General features: G+C 45.0%; 2 protein-coding genes across 8 annotated transcripts in view; both read right to left on the reverse strand.

Annotated features, from left to right (window-relative positions):
- Positions 1 to 2,040: 2,040 nt before the first annotated feature.
- CUNH3orf62 (chromosome unknown C3orf62 homolog) lies at positions 2,041 to 6,068 on the reverse strand. 4 transcript variants are annotated; one of them, XM_010615575.2, is made up of 4 exons: positions 5,664 to 6,068; positions 5,077 to 5,380; positions 4,178 to 4,269; positions 2,041 to 3,110 (listed from the first exon to the last, which is right to left on the reverse strand). In XM_010615575.2, exons 1-4 carry the CDS (start codon positions 5,791 to 5,793, stop codon positions 2,848 to 2,850), a joined length of 789 nt encoding a protein of 262 aa, XP_010613877.1. In that variant the 5' UTR covers positions 5,794 to 6,068; the 3' UTR covers positions 2,041 to 2,847. The 4 variants fall into 4 exon arrangements, with proteins under 4 accessions (XP_010613877.1, XP_010613880.1, XP_010613878.1 ...); XM_010615578.2 differs by having other exon boundaries at positions 2,042 to 3,110; positions 5,633 to 5,743; XM_010615576.2 differs by having other exon boundaries at positions 2,043 to 3,110; positions 5,615 to 5,743.
- A 107-nt stretch (positions 6,069 to 6,175) lies between these two features.
- The window catches only part of Usp4 (ubiquitin specific peptidase 4), a 45,877-nt gene continuing 29,525 nt past the window's right edge, over positions 6,176 to 22,527 (reverse strand). For 3 of the 4 annotated variants that reach the window (XM_010615572.3, XM_010615573.3, XM_010615571.3), the window contains 9 exons: positions 19,496 to 19,687; positions 16,237 to 16,325; positions 13,574 to 13,801; positions 12,635 to 12,705; positions 10,763 to 10,881; positions 10,377 to 10,526; positions 8,724 to 8,827; positions 7,232 to 7,320; positions 6,176 to 6,914 (listed from right to left, as the gene is read on the reverse strand). In XM_010615572.3, the coding sequence (XP_010613874.1) occupies positions 6,753 to 6,914; positions 7,232 to 7,320; positions 8,724 to 8,827; positions 10,377 to 10,526; positions 10,763 to 10,881; positions 12,635 to 12,705; positions 13,574 to 13,801; positions 16,237 to 16,325; positions 19,496 to 19,687 (1,204 nt within the window). In that variant the 3' untranslated portion in view covers positions 6,176 to 6,752. The remainder of the gene's footprint in view (positions 6,915 to 7,231; positions 7,321 to 8,723; positions 8,828 to 10,376; positions 10,527 to 10,762; positions 10,882 to 12,634; positions 12,706 to 13,573; positions 13,802 to 16,236; positions 16,326 to 19,495; positions 19,688 to 22,527) is intronic. The other variant, XM_010615574.3, reaches the window with a different exon arrangement.

Raw genomic sequence — 22,527 nt, forward strand, 5'->3', positions numbered from 1 at the left:
CTCTTTGCAGTGTTGCATAGGCCCAGATTCTTCTATTCCTTGTGCTGTGAGTTGAATTTGCAGCTTGTAACTATCAGGTTCCAAAGCTCCTATTTATTCTTGAATCTGCCTTGTTTCTATTTTGGCTCTGGTTCCCACATTGCAGTCTGATGTTTCCACGGAGACAGTTCAGAGATTGCTGTTTTGCCAAGAGGAACTGGGGGGGAGGTGGCCAGAACAGTGTAACACATCGTTTCTCAGACATGACCAGGTCATCTGTCCCAGCTCCCTGCAAAAGGAAGCTTTATTAAATGACATGTTCTGGACTCCTGTCCTCCTCTGGAGCTAAATTCCTGGAGAATGACTGCTCCTACCCTGTTCTGAGTAGATGAGCACACATCTTCCCAAGGCACAGAAACAGCAGACCGCAAAGGTGAGGTCTCCTTGGGGCACCTTAGGGAGGTAGAGACGTCAGCAGGGAGCTGAGGAGGCTCGTGTGTCACCTCTGCCATCTGGGACTGGCACGCTGGAGGCTTGTCTCATCTGCTTGCTGACCAGTGAGGAAAAGTTCTTCATTCAGGAATTCCAGGTTGAAATGCCTGTTTGGTAAATCTGAGTTTCCACACAAAGGTTATACTAAAATAAGAGGCTATCTGTCTCTCTGGCCAGGGAGAGCCCAAACCCCCATCCTACTTCATCCTCTCCTGTGTTGGGCCCTCATTCCCAAGGGCCATGGTCTCTATCTGGAGCAGAAAAGAATCCTCACATTTCAGTTTTCTAAAGTTAGGGCTCCATTCACAGCAGCCATTTCCTCTGCAAAGTGCTGCCTGGGAAAGGCTGCTGAGAAATTCCTGAGACCCAGAGCACCTGGCCAGGACCCAGACCTCTCTTGTCAGAGTCCTGTAACCCTTCCTGTTGCAGTCCCTGGATGCCACCTGTTTGCAGAGACTGACAGTCTGGCCTGGGCAAGCATTTGCTTGCTGAGGGGTGTCCATGGTAAACCAATGGAGATAAGGATTTTGCAAAAAACAAAACCATAGGCCAGGGATTTGCCTCAGTGGCACTGTGCCTGCCTCTCAAGCCCAAGGTCCTGAGTTCGATCCCCAGTAACAACCCCTGCTCACCACCAAAAAAACCAAAAACAAACAAACAAAAAACTCCTTAGGGCCAGGGTATAGCTCAGTGGTACAGCACTTGCCTAGCATGTGTGATGCCCTGGGTTTGACCCCGAGTACCACAAACACAAATCAAAAAAGCCAGATGTGGTGGTGCATGCTGTAATCCCAGCACTCTGGAAGGCTGAGCTCAGCAGGAGGATGGAAAAGTTTGACCGCAGCCTGGGTAAGTTAGCAACTTCTCAAGACTGTCTCAAAATGAAAATTTAAAAGGATTGAAAGATGTAGCTTACTGAGAAGTCCGAGTTAAAATTTTCATGTACAGTTTTCTTTTCCCTTTTTCCTTTTTTTTTTTTTAATGGAAATGATATTGCCCACTACAGATGAATTAGAAAATACGAGAAAAATAAACCATAGCACCTCTTTTTCCCTTAACAGTTCCCCACTACCAAGTACTAGGGATTGAAGCCAAGGCCTCACAATGAGCTACATTGCCAGTCTGCATTACATAGCAAGACCCTGTCTCAAAAAGAAAAATAGAAGGTGGGTGTTTCTCTGAGATGCTTCTCGGAGACATCAAACCTTGCCCAATAGTTTATTAAATTTCCCAAGAGAATATCACGGTTTTCATATATTCTTTTTCAATCTGGGTGTCATGGCCCACAACTATAATCCCAGCATGCTTGAAAAATGAAGCAAAAGTGTCACAAGTTCAAGCCTAGCCTGGGCAACTAAGTGACTTATCAAGACATTGTTTCCAAAAAAATTTTTGAAAGGGCTGGGATGTGACTCAGTGCAAAGGCCCCTGGGTTCAAACCCCAGTACTAAAAAGTAATTTTTCCATATAATTTCTGGTGATGTCCTTTCTTTCCAAGGGAGGCCTTCAGAAGGCTCTCATCCAGAAGCAGGGCCCATGCTCCCTCCTGTTATGCTTCTGCTATGCTGCTGTCCAGGGACAGTGGCCTGGCCCCTCCTCTATTCTCTGCCGTCTTGACCTGGCAGGGCTATGGCCACGGGGACCATCTGAGACTGCCAGGCCTCCAATGGGATGAAGTCTAGGTATGAAGGTGGTCAGGAAACCCACACTTAGCTTTCCTCTCCTTTCCCCTCAGGTGGAGCAGAGTCTGTGTAGGGGCCTGTAGCAGGGAGGTCTAGTGGGACCATCTTGTTGGGGACGCAGGGGCCTCTGCAGAGGCCTTCCGGTAGGAAGGACAGGGGTGTGAACCAAGGCAAGGTGGGGCTGGACATGAGGAGGGCGTGTGCACACACAGGGACAGGAAGCCCTTGAGCAAGTTGAGCTGAGTGTTGGGGCCAGCCCAGGTCCAGCTTAGTCTTGATTCTGAGCTGGTCTTGGGTGAGTGATGTCACGGGGAGGCATGAAGCTCACCATGATTCTGGCTCTGTGTACATCTCGGGGCTCCTGGAGAAGAATACCAGACACACCAGAGACGCAACCCATACATACCTGGGTGTGAGTAATGGACATATTGAACATCAACCAAAAAACACTTTTATGATGTCAATCAAAGTAAAAAAAAATCAACAGTAACAAAACATTTCAAAGCAACAGAAAACAAAGACTGGGCCCTCAGCTGAGAGAACACAAGTAACAGTTAAAAGGTTGAGGTGACCCAGGTTCTTGCCATCCCTTGGAAAAGCGTGGCCCACACTGTGACCACTGTGGATGCTTCTGCACAGGCTCCCTGATGGCAGTGTCCTCCTGTGCAGTACCAAAGCTAAAAATCAACTCTCCTTACTCAATTTGGTGTTTAAAATAAGTCATTAGGTTGTAGTCCTCTTCCAAGTCCAAAATAGTCTCGATGATACTCTGATCATCAAAAGCCTGCTTGAAGCTGCCAGGGTCAGTATCTGAGGCCTGCAGAGGGCTCTCGTCCAGAAGCAGGGCCCATGCTTCCTCCTGGAAGGGTGAATCTTGGCAGTGACCACACACACGGTTCAATTCATTTTCAAATTCAAGTTTTCCAGCCAATTCAATAGTTCGTATGCTTGTATGGTCTTAAAAATAAAAACATTGGGATTTGTGATTACAGTAAGTAGTTTCTAAAGGTATTTCAGACACAAGTTAAAAAGCATGAATGGGCAGTCACTCTATAGACTTCACAGAGCTGGAGCTGGGCATTTCTGCCTCACAACAGAGAGGCGTGGTGCCCTCCTTTCTGGCCCTGCCATTTATCCAGCTCCAACTGCCTGCCTGTCCCCAAAGAAAGCGTGAGTGGAAGATTCTGAAATTCATAGCCTGTCCCTGCAGGAATAACACAGGGTGTTACATTAAAAAAAAGGTGTGTGTGGGGGTCCTCACACTGCCTCAGGCCAGGGATTTAGCCAGTGGTGTTGTGCCTGGCTGGAAAGTGCAAGGTACTGAGTTCAATTCCTGGTACCAGGAAAAAAGAAAAGAAAAGAAAAACACTGCCTGTGCTGGTGAGGGGAGAGGAGATGGTGGGCAAAGGCAGTGATGCCTGCAGCCCTCCTGAGGCCACTCAGTGCACTGATGGTACAGGCTGGCAGAGGTTTTGTGGCTTAGGGTGATTTGCTAACCTCACCAAGCCTTTTTCATTCTTCATAACCTGGAGATACTTCAGAGTCCACAGGTTTAGGCAGCAAACATGGCTCTGGATCCCTCAACTAGGAGCTGGCTGCCCCCCGGGTTCACATAAAAGAACCGTCTGTAGGGAGTGGAAACATGCACACTACTATGTTAGCCATGGCCATCTCTGAGCAAGGAAACCCAGGAGAGCTCTGAGATTCTCAGCCTTCTACCCTGGGATTACCCACCACAGCTGGCCTCCTCTCTCCTCCCCTTCTTGTGTCCTGCTTTCTTCAGATCTAACTTCCTGGTGTTCTGGGACTCAAGAGAACCAGACATTTGAGCTGATTAAGTCATTAAGTCACTAGTTCTGAAGGCAGAGACAGGGTTTAATTCACTGCTCTATGCACAGAATCAGCTGTGAGCAAAATAGATGGTAAATCAGTGTTTTTTATTTCTCATCTAAGTCTTCTGCTGACTCTGGGCCTGTATGGACCTCTTCTCCCAAGAAGAGAGTGGTTGGGGCCTCCTCACTCACCAATCATATCAAGTAGATCCTGTGTGACTTCTTGGCTAGAGCAGCTGAGTAGCACGTTTGAATCAACTTTCACATCTCCCTCTGTATCTGTCCTGCAGCCCAGAGTGGGTAAGGGGGAAAGGTGGGGAATTAGACCCTTTCAAAAAAACTATTGGAGATCTCAAAAGACAAAAATTAACTGATGACTTTAAATTGTCATTTATGCTGATGAGAGGATAACTGGAAAGTGGCTAACATTAGTTAGGGAACATATCATCAGGATGCAACACTACGGGTAGCATTTCTCCTTGTGAATACCAATATAAATACTTTAGTTGAGCCAGTTAAATTGCTTCTTTTATCCCCTGCCTTTGGGGAAATGATAGAGGGCTAAAATGACATCCTACATGGTCATCCTTGTGCTAAGTCATAGCGCTTGGAAGCTGGCTGAGGGAAGAGGTTAAGGGATACTTAACTTAGTGAAGGGGAGGTTTCCGGGAGGGGAGAGGAAGAGAGGGGAGCAGAGGTGGCAGAGTCAGGAAGTCCTATACAGCCTACTTGGCTGGCTTTCTCCAGTGTGGGCAAAGGAGGATATCAAGGGCTCCAGTTTAAGCACAATAGTTAAGATGAAACTAAGATTTTTGTTTCTGTAGCACAAAAATAAAGCTTTAAAAAAAATCAGGTTTGATACCCCATCCCCCCACCCCCACCCCCGCTAGGTGATTTCAGTGGCCGGTTTGGTATTCAGGACTGACAACCAGGCTCTCAAACAAAACGAAAAGTAATTGTTTCTGGGCTGGGTCTTGAATGTGTGAACTTCCCAAAGTCTTAGTGCCGCAAGAGAGGAGGCAAGAGCACCAACAGTTTTTCAGAAACAAGAATCTCCTTCATCGTGGCTATTACACTATCAAGCGAGTCACCTTAAGCTTTTTTCCCTCCAGTTCTCCCCGTCTCCTGCAGCTCTCCACATGGAGGGGTGAGCCAGCACATTCTCCTTGCTGCTGAGAGGTTTTCTCAAGGGGCTCGGAGTGTGCGGCTCGGCGCTCACTAGGGCGAGAGGAGGGGCACAGGCCGGGCTCTCGCAGCCCCAGAAGAGCTGCGCGTGCCCAGGCAGGGCGCCGGGGACCGGGCTGTGGTCCTGAGAACGCCTAACCCCTTCCAAGGCCCGGTCAATGGCTGCAGTCAGCTCCTTTCTGCATCTTCTTAGTTTTTCGGACATTTCTCCTACAAGCGACCATATCCTTGTTATATAATATACTGGAACCGCACAGAGAAACGAGAGGACGAGGTCACCAAGGCAGCTGAGGTGGCCCCTAAGCGGTTTGCCGCAACGTCCTGACCTTGCCAGCACCTCAGGGGCAGCGGGAAGGCCCAGCACATAACCCCCAGATCCCCCAGTGCCGTCTGGCCACCCCACCCCACCCCAGCCACCGATCCACCGATCCACCGCGGCCCTACCGGCCCGCTGCTCCTCACCGGGGTCACCCAAGGCCCAACGGTCACTCACTGTCACTGAACTGCCGTTGCCCTGGGCCACCGTACCCCTGGGGCAGGTCAAAGGTCAGGCAGAGAACACGCTCCCTGCCACGCTTCCTGCCACCGCCAGGGGGAGAGAGGTGGTGGGTCTGCAGTCCCATCCCACAGAAAACCAGAGCCCTGCTCAGGTCCACTGACACCTACTGGTGCACACCGGCCAACTTGGGTGTATAACTAACTGGAGAAATGCAGTCAGCAGCTTTGCGAAAGGTCTTTTTAAAGGTGCCACTGAGCTAAATTCCCTGCCCCATCCTCAACTCCCTCCCCCTTAACTTTTTAAGGAATTTCTAATAAAAATGACAGAGAATCAGTTCATCAAGGAGAGGGGACATAACAGCACTGCCAGTTTCTTTGCTTCCTTTTTTTTTTTTTTTTTTTTTTTTTTTTTTTTTTTTTTTTTTTTTTTTTTTTTTTTTTTTTTTTTTTTTTTTTTTTTTTTTTTTTTTTTTTTTTTTGGTACCAGGAATCGAACTCCAGTCCTGGCACTTGCAAGGCAGGCCACCAAACCGCTGAGCTAAATCCCCAGCCCAGCACTGCCAGTTTCCACAGAGGTCTCAGGCAGTGCACCCCAACACTAAGTGATTTCAGTTCATTAGGAAGGGGGAGGCAGAAAATTGAGGACTGAATGCAGAAACAGAAAGGGCTTCAGTAGCTAATTTTTATAAAATTATAAACCCATATAAATGAACAGCAAAGGACAAGGGGACAACATCAACTTTACTTGAGGCTTGATTTACTATGGCCTGACTAGTAAGGTGACCAGGATCAGCACCAGAACCACACGTCCTATTCTGAGCCAGCACCAGACTCCGCGTGCATCAGTGTTCTCCCCATGCCCAGGCTCTGGCAGACACACTCCACTGTGCCCCACACTCCAGGGTGCAGATCCAAAGGCTCCTCTCACCATCTGCTTATAAAGAACATTCAGCCTTAACATAAACCTCTGAGCAAATGGGGCCTTCTCTTCTCATAAAGGAAATTTCCTCCTGTAGCTTTTAGATGTGTTGACCCTCTCCTGGGAGTGGCAATGGTGCTGCGGGGTGGCAGGGTCTGAGTTGCATTAGTTGGTATCCATGCTGCAAGCCTCATCGTCCCCTGAGCCCTGCTGCAGACTGCTGGGCCTCATCCCTCCATCATAGGAGGTAGGGAAGCCGGTGAGTGAAGGCTCCTTGGAAAAGTTGTCATCCCGACGCTGGTAAAACAGCACGTATGCAGCCTTCGTCTAGGACACAGAGGAGGAAAGTCCATTCACTGGTTAAAAAAATGGTCCATTCTCTCCAGCTAACATTCCCAGAGATCAGCCACCCTGCCCAGCATGACACAGATGTGACCAGGAAGGTCTTGCCACCTGAGGCGGGGTGCAGCAGGTGCTGTGACATGGCACATGGAAGAAACCTGAGCTTCTACTTTAGGAAAGATCTCAGAACAAAGAGAAGCCCACTCCACCACATTTGTGGTCCTGGCCCACCTGCTGCTTGTGTCACTGGCTGGGCTTTACCTCATGAAGGTGAGAGGAAGGGCCAAATGTAGAGCACTCACCACTATCTGGTCCTCAGAGGCCAGGGACACGTTGCTATCATCAAAGTAATGCCATTTCCCACTGAATTTGTTCTTTGCATATGCAGTGTCTGCCAAGTAATAAGCAAAACATTCCAGCAGTTGTTAGGAGTTAACCTGGCTAGTTCATCAAACTTGCACTAAACACATACACAATAAAAATAATTTACAATTTGTGTCCCAATGACTGAAAGACTTTTTTTTTAAGTTTTTTGAGATAGGATTTGTTATGTAGTTAAGGCTGGTCTTGAACTCAATGATCCTCCAGCCCCAGCCTCTCTAGTTACTGAGATTATAGCTGTGTACCACTATGCCTGGCTTTTGTAACAATTAAATTAAATTCATTAATTTATATTTATTTATTTGTTTGTACCAGGGATCGAACTCAGGACCTTGCACTTGCGAGGCAGGCAGTGGAACCACTAAGCCAAATCCCCGGACCCTCCTTTTTTTTAATTTTTTGAGACAAAGGTCTCACTATGCCCAGGTTGGGTTCAAACTTGTGATCCTCCTGCCTTAGCTTCCATAGTACTGGGATTATAGAAGCATCCTACGACGCCAGCTCAAGACCAAGGTTTTAAACTATAATTTTGGGAAACTAATCCAAAAAACAGTTGTCTAGAACAAGTCAATTTTATGGATAGCTAGAAGGAGTAATCTAGAGTCAGGGTAAAAAGCAGCTGATTATTTAAGATGACAGCTCTCTCAAATCAACAAGCCAAAGGGGTCTCTCCACTGTTGAGGAAGAGGGCTGCTATGTTTAGCAGAAAACTCAGGGCCTCAGGAACCTAAGGGGTAATCTTAATGGATACGAGGTTTGCAGAGCTGGGATTTGAACAGGGGGCCTGAATGTCTTTCTCTAACTGTGCTGAGTCAGGAGTCTGTGATTAGGTAACAATCTCATGCAGGTCCAAGCTGATTAGAAATCAATCACAGCCACTTTGGCAGGGCCCCAGTTCTCACACAGAATTTTGTCTTCCCAGTCCCTCTGACAACTCTTGCTGCCAAGGAGCCAGTTATAATCAGTGTGATGTATGGGAAAAGTCGAGGTGGATTTTGGAGGGCTACCTTTTTCCTTTTGATGGCACAGAATCCAAACATGAGGGCTGCAGACTGAGCAGCTATCTGGAGCCAAGAAGGCAAATCATTAAGAATAGAGGGTCAAGCTGGGCAGTGTCACATGCCTGTAACCTCAGCCACTTGTGAGGCTGAGGCAGGAAGACTGCAGTCAAGGCTGGCCTGGGCTATATAATAAAGTCCAAGGCAATTAATTCTGGACTACATAGAGAGACCCTCAAACAAAACAATCAAGTATATAAAAAAGAATTTTAAAAAATGAGCAGGGCAGAATTGATTGAGAAAGCCCAGGCCTGTGAAAATGTAGTCAAGTATATAGTTCAGTATTTGGAACTGGGGAAAGGGGACTGGTGAGTGAATTTCAACATCACCAAAGACAGCAGATATCAATACTCACAGTGGCCAACTCCCATGGCTCCATAGTGATTGGACACGGCAATGAGGTCATACACGTAAGGCCTGGCTGATGGGTCACAGACAAATTCCGACATGTTCAGAGCTCTGAACAACACAAGAAAAACTCTTGATATGTTAAAATCAGGTAAGAAGAGTAACCCAGCAATTTCTTTCAACCAACAGGCACTCCAAAAACTTATTTTTACTTAGCTCAGTGGTTCTGTTGCCTGTCTCACAAGCACTAGGTCCCAAGTTCAATCCCTGCTACCCCTGCAAAAAAAAAAAACCCAACCAAACAAACAAAAACCAACAAAACAAAAACCAAAAACTAGCTGGGCGTGGTGGCGTAGGCCTGTGAGTTCGCAACCAGCCTGGGCTACATAGTGAGTTCCAGGTCAGTCTCAGTGAGACCCTGTCTCAAAAAACAAAAACAAAACAAAAAACAAAAAATGAACAAAGCAGGCATGGCAGTGAACACCTATAGTACTACTGACTCAGAGGCTAAGGCAGGAGCATTTCAAGTTGAAGGCCATTATGGGCAATGTAGATTCGGTCTGAGAATAAAATAAAGGGATGGGGATATCACTCAGTGGTAGGATACTTGCCTAGCATTTTCAAGGCCCTGGTTCAATCTTCATTATGATAGAAACAAAAACAGACCACAACAGAGGAATGCTGGGGCCTGTGGTCTTAATTTGTTTTCCTCTTTTTGTGCCAGGGATCTAACTGGGGAACTTGTGCTTGAGCGGCAGGCTGTGGCACCAATGAACTAATATTTTGTTTTTGGAGATAGGGTCTTGCTGTATAATCCAGGCTGACCTTGAACTTCCTATGTAGCCCAGGCTGGCCTGAAACTCATGGTACTCTTCTTGCCTCAGCCTTCTGAGTGCTAGGATTATAGAGTGAGCTACCACACCTGGCTAGAAAGCTTTTTTCCTGTAACATTCTTATTATTTCATTTTTCTTGAGACAAGAGAACTTGTTATATTGCCCAAAGCTGGTCTTAAGATCTTTGGCTCAAGTGATCCTCCTGTTTCAGCCTCCCAAGTACCTGGGCTTATAGGTAGCTGGGACAACCATGTACCTGGCTTACATTTTATTTGGAAAATTTCAAACATACAGAAAAGGCAAAAAGTTTTTACACAAGAAATACTTATTACATATCATTAACATCCTTGCTGTATTTCATGTATATATTCACTTCCCCAAAGTATCTTAAAACACACATTTTGTCAGGAACTCTTATCTGGCTGGCTTACTTTCCTGTCTTAGCTACAGTGTGTATCCTGGGGAGTAAGGGGACCTGAGCAGACAGACAGTACCAGTCACTCATCCCCTCAGACACACCACCACGGAAGTCTGTATCCCACCCACTGCCCCCATAAAATCTCAGTTCTTTGCAGCAGTCTTTGCCTGTGCTACCCCTCTGAGGCCAGGCTTCCTGGGACCAGTGAGAGGCACGAAAAGACAGCAAGGGGCACTCATGGTGGCAAAGATGGTCCGGCAGTACCTCAAACTTGGGAAGGGCTTCTACAGGAGTCCACCTCAGCCCTAGGAGAAGGCTGAGGGCAGGGCTGCCAAAGTAAAGCCCGTCTCCAAGAGCATGGGACACAGATGGCAACCTTCTCAGCTGCTCTATGTCACAGGGACCCACCTGACTGGGAATTCCACGACTGTGTCAAGCTTATCCCTCCAGTATCTGTTGTAGGAGAAACGTTTGAGGTGAACCACCAGAATCTTGGGCAAGGACCACAGGTCAAACTTCTTTGTGGCCTGTTGGTGCTTCTTACAGTTGGGACAGTACCTAAAGAGAAAGGAGAGGCAGCCAGTGCCATATGTTCAGAGGTACAACTGCAACATCACATCCTTTCAGGAAGCAATCAACACAATTTCGGGGCCGCAATCCGCCTCCAGTCAGGTGATGGCTGTCATGGTGTGGAGGACCTACACAGGAGGACCATGGGGGCAGAGCTGGTGTTTCAGAAGTGATATGTCTGAGGACACAGAGCTTGTGACCCATGGGGTTGTGGAGCTCCATACCAGGGGTCATGCTCGCCAAGGGTCTCCATGGTGGTAAAAAGCTCAATGCAGTCTCGCAGAGCCACCGAGGTCTTCTTCTTTTTCTGAGGCTGCACCATGCTCATGTGCTTGTCATAGGCCTGCAGAGACAAAGTGCTACGTGCTGGTGGAGAAGCCGGATCTTCCCAGCTCAAAACGTGGCCTATGCAAAGACTTTATGAACAAAACCCCAATCACACAGGAAATATCACAAAGAATCAACAACTAGGATATCATCTTATTAAAAAGCTTTTGCAACAGCAAAATAAATCACCAACAGAGAGATGAGACAACTCACAGTGTGGGAAAAAACCTTTTCTTAGCTGTTCCCCAAAGGACTAATGTCTAGATTATATAAAGAACTCAAAATATCAGACCCCCCTAAATTTGAAGACCTAATCCAAAAATGGGCACCTGAAATGAACAGAAACTTCTCAGATGAAGTAGAAATGGCAAATAAATATATGCAAAAATGTCCAACATCACTGGTCATTCCAGAGATGCAAATGAAAACAACACTGACATTCCATCTCATTCCAGAAAGAATGGCTGTTATCAAAAAATCAATCAATAATAAATACTAGCAGAGCTGGAGGGAAAAAGGAACCTTCTCCACTGTTGGTGGGAGTGTAGACTGGGAAAGCCCTGTGTAAACTGGTGTAGATTCCTCAAAAATCTAAAACTAGAGGGTCAGGGATTTAACTTAGTGGTTCTGCCACCTGCCTTGCAAGTGCAAGGACCTAAGTTTGATCTCCGGTACCCCCCCCCAAAAAAAAAAATCTAAACCTAGAGGTTCTACTTGACCCAGCTATTACCCTTCTTGTTATCTTCCCCTCAAATTAAAAGGCTCATACCACAGTGACATATGCACACCCATGTTTATAGCAGCACAGTTGGTAATAGCTAGATCTTGGAAACAGCACAAATGCTCATCAACTGATCGATGGATAAGAATGTGCTTTTTTAATACAATGGAGTAGTACTCTGCCATAAAGGATAAGCTGAGACATTTCTAGTTAACTGGATGCACCTTGAGACCATACCAGATAAACTGGACACATATATTTCAATACTACATTGTTTCTGTGGTGTGAGAAATCAGAAGGGGAAATAAGGACCAAGATGTATAATAGATATTGGGAAAAGGGAAGCGAATGTTCAAATGGGAAGGGGAACAGGGAGGGGGAGAAGGAAAAGGAAGGAAAGAAAAAGAATAGAAGGGAAAAATGGAAACAAAACTTTTATAAATAAGGAGAGGAAAAGGGGTCGAAGGGGGAAATGGGAAATAAAAAAAGAAGTAAGATATATCATGTACAGGTATAAATTCCCTACGATGAATGTTATCATTATGTATATCTAAAATGTACCAAAAAAGGTTTTACTTCAAAAAACAAGTAAAAAACAACAGGAAAAAAACCCCATGACCTACAGAAGAGTGTACCTGGACAGACTATTTCCCGAAGCCTCACAACATAAAAGGACAAATCTTAAGTACTATTCATCCTCAGTTTTATCTTTTAAGTACTGAGGGCTGAATCCAGAGTTTTTGCACTGGGTTACATGCTCTGCCTTTATTTATTTTTGTACCAGGGATCAAACTTGAGACCTTGTGCTTGCAAGGAAGGCAGTGGAACTAAGCTAAATCCCCAGCCCTCGGCCTTTTTTATCTTTTGAGACAAGTTCTCACTATGTAGTTCAGGCTAATCTCAAACTTGTAATCTTTCTGCCCCAGCCTACTGAGTACATCTTCAATCTTAAACAGAACTTATTGCTGTCCGGCTGCTGAGTGATTCAGGCACACATTCAGAGCAGAAGCTGACACACACCACTGACCACGAACCCCACATGACGTACCTCAGATTCCTGCTCATCATAGTAAAGGCTCCGGGTTTCACTGTCCCAGTCGATGGCCAGTGTGGATCGAGCTGCAGAGGGGACCACAGTGTCACTCATTAAATGGCCAGCAGCATGAGGCTCAAGTGACCAGAGTAAATGCCACACTCAGGCAGCACTGCCCACACCTGATCACCCATCACCAGCTACTGCCAAGAGCAGTGCTTTGGCTGTGGGTCCCAGCCCCACCCCCCAAAAGCCTTTGACAAAGACTTCCTCAGTGCTCCCGATGAGCTCCAAGCCACGATCCAGAATTCCAGCAGGGCTCAGTTAAGATAGAGAAGTGAGTACCAGATTCAGACTCTTAGCTTAAAAGCCCGAGAGAGAGAGAGAGAGAGAGAGAGAGCGAGAGAGAGAGAGAGAGAGAGTGTGTGTGTGTATATGTGTAGGACTCTTGCAGGACCTCCTCACTGAGCTACATCCCCAGTCCATTTTTATTTTGAGATAGGGTCTTGTTAGGTCACTAAGTTGCCCAGGTTGAGCTTGAACTTTGAGACTCTTCTGCCTCAACTTCCCAAAGTGCTGGGATTTCAAGAGTGTGCCAAAATGCCCAGGTTTCTGTATTTTTATGAAAGAAAAAGTTACAGTTAATTCTCATATGTAAAATAAATCTAGGGCAGCCACAGAAAGTATTCTTGACCCATAGCCAAGATCCTACAGAGCAGTGAGAGTGGAGAGAGGTGCTTCCTGTCTGGTCACCATGGAACACAGGGAAGAGCCTTGCACAGGCTGAGTGCTTAAACACTCCGCAGAGGGCTTCCAGCCACAGGTCACACAGGTGTATGCTCCTACAGCCACAGGGAGACTGTGAATCCTAAAGCAGCGAGCTTTGATGGCAAGGATTTGCAAACAGATCCAGGGTTCCCACAGCCTAGCCTGAAAGGTCAGGGATGTGCTTACAGTTGAGTTTGAGTAGTTTCCCATCAGTTGCAAGTGAATTTATGTCAGCTGTTCCATAGGAGTTCACAAGACTGAAAGTGAAAAGCCTTTTCGGGCAGGGGTGGCCTTTGATCTTCTTTCGGGTGGCCTCACTAGGTTCACCTCCCAAGTTGTCCTCCACACTGCCTTCAGGCTCTGAAAGCTGCTCTTTGCTTTCATTCTGATGATCCATTTCTTCTTCGTCATCTCCTAAAACACAAATGAAAAACAATGTAGAATGGTACCTCAGTTCACAAACACGTCTGCTTGTGAACAATTTGGTTTGTAAATAAAAATGTTTAGCAAAATTTTGTTTTTGCTTATAAACTCACACCAGGTGACAAACATGAATGTGGCCATCTTTCCCACACAAACATGGTCATCTTTCCCAAAATCATGGAACAAATTAAGTTTGTGAAATGAGGTAGCATTATATATATTACTGATTACCATTTCAATAATATAAATTTTGTTTTTGTTTTTTATTGGCCTGGCTCAATATTACAAATTTTAATACTTGATGTTTCCTTCCAGATTTTGCACTACGTGGGACTCCCTCTGTATTTACCAGATACTTGAGTTTACATGTAACCCTTTCCTGGGGGAGAAGAGACAAGCAGAGTGAGCACTGATATTCTCAATGAGAAAGCAGAGGCCCAGAGAGCTTAAATGAATCTGTCTCCAGAGTGAAATGACTCTGTCTCCATCCTAAGTTGGCCACACTCTCTGGTGTGTGCAAAACTTCATACTACATGGTCTAATTTTTGATGTCATGATTAGATTCACAGAGAGAAAAGGATCACAGTGAGACACACACGCAGTGCTCAAGGAGAGAGTTTGGTAAGAAATGTGTCAAAACAGCCAGGTGTGGTAACACACGCCTGTAATCCCAGCACTCAGGAGGCTGAGGCAGGAGGATTGCTGTGAGTTGAGACCAGCCTGGGCTACATAGTGAGTTCCAGATCAGTCTCAACTACATAGTGAGACCCTGTCTAAAAAAAAAAAAAAAAAGAAATGTCTCAAAATAAAAACAGACAAAGTGATGGGGATGTGGGTCACTACCACTGATAAAATGCCTTCCTACCATGCTCAAGGTCCTGGGCTCCATCTCCAGTACAACCACACAATATACTAGGTCAATTTCCAAGTATTAAAAGGAATAAAAATACAAAGTACAAATATTTTGTTCCTCCAGAAAAGACATACACTGAATACTAAAAATGAAGCCTTGTGGTCATTTTCATTTCTTCACTCCCTCCCTTCCCTTCTTTTGTTTTTCTGAGACAGGCACTTGTCTTGTAGCTAAGCCTGATCTTCATCTTGTACTTGCCATCCCGTCCCAGTCTCTCATATGCTGGAATTATAGGTGCCTGGTTTTTTTGTTGTTGTTGTTGTGTACCGGGGATCGAACTCGGGTACTTGTGCTTATGAAGCAGGCAGTGGTAGGTACCTGTTTTCAGAGGATTTTTTAAAATTTAGTAATTTTTAACATCAACTCTTACTTTCTAGGGCTAAGTGTTTCTTGGAGATATCTGGGGAATTTTGCAATTAAGAAATTACAATACTAACCCAGAAGTCTTTTATGGGTTGTTTTGTTTTCTGTGTGTATGACAATGGGAACTAAACCCATCAAGTTACATCCCCAGCCCTTTAAACTTTTTTTTTTTTTTTTTGAGACAGAGTCTCACTATGTAGCCAAGGCGAGCCTCAAACTCATGGCACTCCTCCTGCCTCAGCCTCCCAAGGGCTGGGAGTACATTTGTGTACCACCACACCTGGCTCTTTTATTAATTTTTTATTTTCAGATATGGTCTAAGTCACTTACCAGGCTGGGCTCAAAGTTGTGATTCCCCTGCTTTAGCTTCTTATAGTGCTGGGATTAGAGGCCTATACCACCACACCCAGTTTCACTTTTGGTTTTATAGTAATAAAGCCATGGAATCACCTAAAGTCCCAAAAGAAAAGTGATAACTATACTGCAGATCAGTCATGGCCCTTGGTCAGATATGGTCTTGGTCAGCACCCAGCCACAGGAGAGAACAAAGCCTCTGGGTTCCCTATGATAAGTCCACTATACTGCTTTTTTTTTTTGTACTGGGGATCGAACTCAGGACCTTGGGCATGCCAAGGCAGGCAGTGGAACCACTGAGCTAAATCCCTGGTTGGTCCTATACTGCTTTTTGGACTATGACTTCCTTCTGTTTCATAGCAGCAGCTGCCTTGGATCACCTACTACCTGGAGCTTCCTGGAGAAATATAAGGAAAGTCCAAGACAGCCTTTCTTCCCACGTTCTGGCTGAATGGCCAGCAATCTGTCCTCCCTAAAGACTGAAGGCTCACCAAATAGGCTTGGCAGCACTTAAGCGCCAAGATAACAACAGATTTACCAAGAGAAGTCTGGTCGAAGAGGTAGCTGTAGGGCAGACAGCCACCTACTTGGCAATCCTGACTCTGCTTTCTGATGTGAGGCAAGTCATTCAGCCCCTGGTGGCTCAGCGTGTGGGATTAGACCCAACCTATGTGAGCAGGTTGGAGGCTGGCAGCACAGAGAGCTGCTCCTGCAGGCAGAGCCCCCAGCCTCCCTCTCCCAGGTGTCTTAGGCACACTGTGGTTCATCCCAGCCCCACAGCATGGCCAGCACTCACCTTCACAGCTGCCCCTGGAGCCATTGCAGGCCCCAGGCTCCAAGGGCGAGCTGCAAAACTCGTCAGGCAAAGGTTGCTTTATATAGCGGCTTACAAAATATGAAAGAAAGGACTGTTAGTTTTAACATTTTACGATTTTCCTCCACTATGCAGCTACGAAGTTCATAATTTTTATATTCAGCTATTCACAAAGCAATTTATGTACATAAAAGCACTTTTAAAATCATGTAATGGTTCAATACTTTTATGAAACGGAGAGGAACCTGAGATCAGATGTTTAACCTATCAAGCCAACGAAAACCCCAGGAAAGACTGCTTCAAGTCTTCTATGAATGCCATATGGCACGATCACTTCTAAAGTGCTCCCAGCTGTGGGACATGGGGGCACACATCTGTGATCCAAGCTACTCAGGAATCCAAAGCAGGAGGATCAAGCCTTTGCGAATAATCTAAGCAATTTAATGAGACCCTGTCTCAAAATAAAATTTTTATTTACTTTTTTTTTTTTGAGACAATGTCTTGTTCTGTAGTTCAGGCTAGCCTCAAACTCACGAGATCTTCTGCCTCGGCCTCTTCTGAGTGCTAGGATTATAGGCATGTGCCACCACGCCCAGCATAAAATAAAAATTTTAAATGAGGCATGAGTCATGCACGTCTATAATCTCCACAATCTGGGAAGCTGAGGAACGAGGGTTGCAAGTTTGAGCCTAGCCTGTCTCAAAATAAATGTTTAAAAAGGGCCAGAAGTGCAGCATAGTGGGAAGGCCCTGGATTAATCCTCCACTACATGTACGCATAAATAAAATAGTTAAACAGAACTGGGACATAGCTCAGTGACAGCACTTGCCTAGCATGGGTTCAATCACCATCACTGAAAATAAAGCAAACAAAAGAAACTTCTTATTTTCCAGTAATGCTAATAATTATTAGCATCAGAACTATAGTACGAAAACTCAGAGACAGCTGTTGTCCTCCCACCCACGCCTAGTACTGGGGATTGAACAAGGGCCTTGCACTGAATGACATCCCCAGCCCTTTTTATGTTTTAAGACAGGGTCTCACTAAGCTGCCCAGGCTGATCTTGAACTTGCCATATTCCTGGCTCAGCCTTCCAAGTGCCACTGCACCTGACTCCAGAGACAGAATTAAAGTACCAGCCTTCTGAACACACAGAGGACTGAGGAGAGGTCTGGGGCTCAGGACCAGGACACCTAAGATGGGTTAGACAGCCATCCCAGTGACACCTGCCTGGGCCACCCGGGGGTCAGCACAGTTGCATTTCTTTCTTTCTTTTTTTTGGTACTGGGGATCAAACTCAGGACCTTGTAACTGTGAGGCAAGCGCAGTGCCACTGAGCTAAATCCCCAGCCCTGTATCTCTTAACTGACAAAATCATATATATTTATGGGGTACAACATGATGTTGAGTTATTTATATGTTGTGAATAAAAAAAATGTTGTGAAATGATTCCAACAACCAAGCTAAAACAGCCATCAGTTCATATACTTCTAGCAATTCTTGATTTCCTTTCTTTTTTTGGTACCGAGGATTGAACTCAGGACCTTGTGTTTGCAAGTGGCACCACTGAGCTAAACCCCTGGCCTCTTAATTTCCTATTTTAAAGAAACATTTTATAGTAATTTGCAAGTTGTCTTCTACCTTATGTGGCCTTCCATGTGGAAGAAATTAAAATTTACTAACAAAAAAAGAAAAAAAAAGGAAAGAGAAACATTTTATAATAGCACAAGTCAAAAATTATCTTTCTTACTTGAGACACGGTCTCACTATGCAGTTCAGGCTGGCCTTGAACTCACAATGTAGCCCAGTCTGGACTCAAATACAGACAATGTTCTTCCCTGAGCCTCCAGAGTGCTGGGATTACAGAAGTATAACACCAAACAAGGCCACAAAATATTCTTACAATAAAAAGAATGTGCTCAGGATTTGACTCCCAAAGAGATAAAAGGTTAAGTGAATACCAATCTAGATTTTTTCCCCCCTAGTTCTGGGAAGGAAACCCAGGACATTAGTATTGAACTACACCTATAGCCCTTCTTAAATATTATATGTTTAGAAGCCAGGCGTGGTGGTGTACACCTGTAATCCCAGCACTCTGGAGGCTGAGGCAGGAGGTCGCTGTGAGTTCTGGACCAGCCTGGGCTACACAGTGAGTTCCAGGTCAGTCTCAACTACACAGTAAGACCCTGTCTCAAAAAAAACCAACCAACAAACACACAAAAAAGTGTATGTTTAGATCTTAAAATATATATGTGTGTGTGTGTATATATATATATATATATATATCAAATAATTACTATTTTTTGGGGGGTAGGACAGGGGACAGGGTCTCACTACTTCACTAAGCTTCCCAGGCTAGAGCTATGATCCTTCTGCTTCAGCCTCCCAGAGTGGTGATAGGATTTACAGGCATGCACTACCACTCCCAGTTTGGATAATTTCTTGGTATCACATATAAATGCATTTTTATTTTTGGTACTGGAGATTGAACTCAGGACCTTGTGTTTGTGAGGTGTGGTGTATAAATGCATTTTTAAAAATAAAAGTTGGCAATCCCACATATAGTTTTGTAACCTGTTTCACTTAACGCAGATAGCTTTTTACTTCAATAAATTAATGTCAACATTATGATCTCCTAACGACATAGCTTCCCCTCAATACCTCCTTTTACATCCCCCTTCCCTCCTCATCTCCTTCCTCTTAACTAATGATAGTCTCTTTACTTTCATGTGATCTCTTTCAGATTTCACATAGCAGGGAGAGCATGTGAGATGCACCTTTCCAAGCTTGGCTTATCTGCTGAAGGGGTGAGCACCTGGGGTCCACACAGACCCTCTGCGGGATTGTCACTACTACTGCTGAGTTTTTTTTTGTTTTTGTTTTTGGTTTTTTGAGACAGGGTCTCACTATGTAGCTGAGACTGACCTGGAACTCACTATGTAGCCCAGACTGGTCTCGAACTCACAACGATCCTCCTGCCTCAGGCTCCTGAGTGCTGGGATTACAGGTGTGTGCCACAACGCCAGGCTTTTTATTTGGTACTGGGGATTGAACCCAGGGGCTTCACACTGAGCTACATACCAACCCTTTTATTATTTTTTATTTTGAGATAGTCTCACTGGATTGCCTGGGATAGGTGAAGACTTGTGGTCCTCCTGCCTCAGCCTGCCAGAGTGTATGAACCACAGTACCTGAACCTTTTGATCTTATATAACAACCCAACTGTGTTCCTGCCACCAACCTGATGCGATCACAAACAGCCTGATACAAAGACTCCAGGGTCAGCTTGTGCTTAGGGATAGACACCAGCAGTGGCTGCCCATATAGCACTGCCCCAGTGGAAGTGCCTGCCGCCTTGGACTTCCTTTCCCTGAAGTAGACTGGAAGCGTGACACACTCTGAGCCATCTGTGGAGGTAATATAGATCTCGTACCTGCAATCACAGAAGGGGGAGTCCTTTAGCAGCTATCCTAGGAACAAAGAGACCTAAGCTGCACCTTGAGGGCAACCAGGACTACAGTTATTAGGACAGAACGTATCTTGGCAGAAGAGGAAGACAAGCATTTCTGAGGAATTCCAGAGGCTGAGTCAGGAATGAGGTAGAGGACCATCATTAGTACAATGTGAACCTGATGACCTGACAAAGATTAACTGTGATGCTCCTTTATTACTCCCTCTAACTCTGTGGGGTTTCACTTGAACAGATAATGGCTGTCACCTGGACAATCTCAAGTCCTGGCCACCAAGTTCATTTTTTTGTCACTAAACTACTCAATGATTTGTTGTGTGTTTTTTTTTTTTTGTACTAGGGATTGAACTCAGGATCTTGCACTTTTGAGACAGACAGAAGAACCACTGAGGTAAATCCCCGGCTGGTTTTGTGTTTTAGACAGCGTCTTGCTAGGTAGTTCAGGCTGATCTTGAAGCCGCTATGTACCCCATGCTGGCCTAGGACTTCTAGTAATCCTACTGCCTCAGGCTCCTGAGTGCTAAGATTACAGGCATGCACCAGCACTCTTAGCTTCAGAAAATTAACCTTTTTAAAAATTTTATTTTTGTCCCCTTCCCTCTCCTCCTTCCAACACTTTTCCCCCTCTTTACAAAAGCTCATTTTCCATGTCTTGTTCCTGTTCTCATTTGAACAAGTTCTTCCTATTTCCTAGTATCTGTTTTCCAGTTTGCAGAGCTCAACTTTCTTTTTTTCCCCAGGACCAGGGATTGAACTCAGGGCCTTGCACTTGTGAGACTGGCGCAGCACCACTGAGATAATCCCCCACCCAAAGAGCTCAACTTTTAAAAGTGCATTCTTAAAAAAATAAATAAATAAAAGTTCATTCTTGGTGCCCTGACCTTTAATAAAACCAGATACTGTATAAGCATGTACACCCAGAATATTAACCAAAGACTTTTCAAACAGGGCATTTTTTGGTGCGGGGGGTACCAGAAATTAAACTCAGGACCTTACGCTTGCCAGGCAGGTGTGGTGCCACTGAGCTAAACAGGGAAATTTATAAAACCAACTGTTAGCCATTTTTGTTCAAAACATTTAAGTAAAAAAATCATATATATTTTTTTAAAGCCAGAAATAACCACAGATGCTGCTAAGTATAAATCAATGGTTTTGGAAATTGTATCTCACAGAGCGAATACATAGGATTGAGGAGAGTTAGAGATGTATTATTCTGGAACAAATGTTACCAAAACTGCTGACAACTGTAGTCCCTGCCTCTTCCTATAGGGGGAGACACAAACTACTAAGTTTTTACTAATTGAATTAGTAAATTCAATTTTCTGAAAACTACAATTGTATACACATTTACCCCCTTTCCTAAATGACTGGTAAACAGTTCTGACTAGGCTTATGCAAGAGAAACTTCTACGAATGACTCACAAAGCGTCCATAGTGTGCTCTCACTAAAGCCTGTCGTTAATAAATGGTTATGTGCTGTGCTCTGAGTGAGGCAGGCCCAGGTTCCAGTTCACTGTCCCGTGTAATGGCTGCAACAACCCATGCTTCTGACCACGGAATTACTCACTTTATAGGGTTTGAGACCACCCCCCCATACTTGGGAATGAACCTAGTACTTACACACTGAGCTACATCTCCAGATCTTGCCTCCTCCCAAAGTGCTAGAATTTCAGGTGTGCACTACTACACTCAACTAAAATTAAGTAACAGTAATACAGTACACATGTCCTAAAAAAAAAAAAATTAGATGTTATTATTGCTTTCATAAGATCAGTTCTTTTTTTCCTTTTTGAGATAGGGTCTTAATATACAGTTCAGTCTGGCCTTGAACTCACTATACAATCAAGAGTATCACTATATATATATATATGATTCAGAGCAGCAATCTTCCTGTCTCAGCCTCTTGGGAGGTGGGATTGCAGGTCTGCCAAGATCAATTTATCTTTTTATTTTGTTTTGTTTTGTTTTTTTTGGTAATGGGGTTCAAATTCTAACCCTTGTGATTGCAAGTCAGGCGGTGAAACCACTGAACTAAATCCCCAGCCCTCAATTTATCTTTTTAAAGAACCTGTTTAATTGCCGAGGATTTAGCTCAGCGGTTCGGTGGCCTGCCTTGCAAGTGCAAGGACCCGAGTTCAATCTCCAGTATCAAAAAAAAAAAGAATCTGAATCTGTTTTCTGACAGTTGGCCCCTGAGCTCTGAGTAGTCCTTTGTTGGTGTCTGCCAAGCTCCCGCATGACGATGCATTCTGCTCAGCACATACTAGCACTGGTTTTCAAAGCTGTGTTAAGGATTTGGTGTCAGAAGTGGCTATGATAGCTTACCTTACCATGCCCAGCCTTGTGGTGCAGCACACATCTTGGCATTGTTCATCTGGTTTTATTTTTAGACAGGGTCTCGCTATGTAGTTCAGGCTGGCCTTGAACTCACTATGAAAGCCCAGGCTGGCCTCAAACTCATGGCAATCCTGCCTTGGCCTTCTGAGTGCTGGGATTACAGACATGCACCACCAGACCTGGCATAGCACCATTCATTTGTAAGAAGAGGGAAATCTACTGTCAATAGGGAGGCAGCACTTACAAATGCAAGCACAAGCAGGAGTCTGTATGGCTGACAACTATTCCTTTTACCATGATCTAGACATCTGGGCCCAAAAATGTATCAAGAAGGAGCAATGACTTTTGTGTTTGGCATTTCTTAGCCAAAATAAAATCTTAAAAACCTTTCTCAGCAGAGATAACTCTCCAGGCAAGAAGGGGAGAGAGAGAGAGAGAGAGAGAGAGAGAGAGAGAGAGAGAGAGAG

Source organism: Fukomys damarensis, unplaced genomic scaffold, assembly GCF_012274545.1.
Source record: "Fukomys damarensis isolate Sample0158 unplaced genomic scaffold, DMR_v1.0_HiC HiC_scaffold_37, whole genome shotgun sequence".
Lineage (NCBI taxonomy): Eukaryota > Metazoa > Chordata > Mammalia > Rodentia > Bathyergidae > Fukomys > Fukomys damarensis.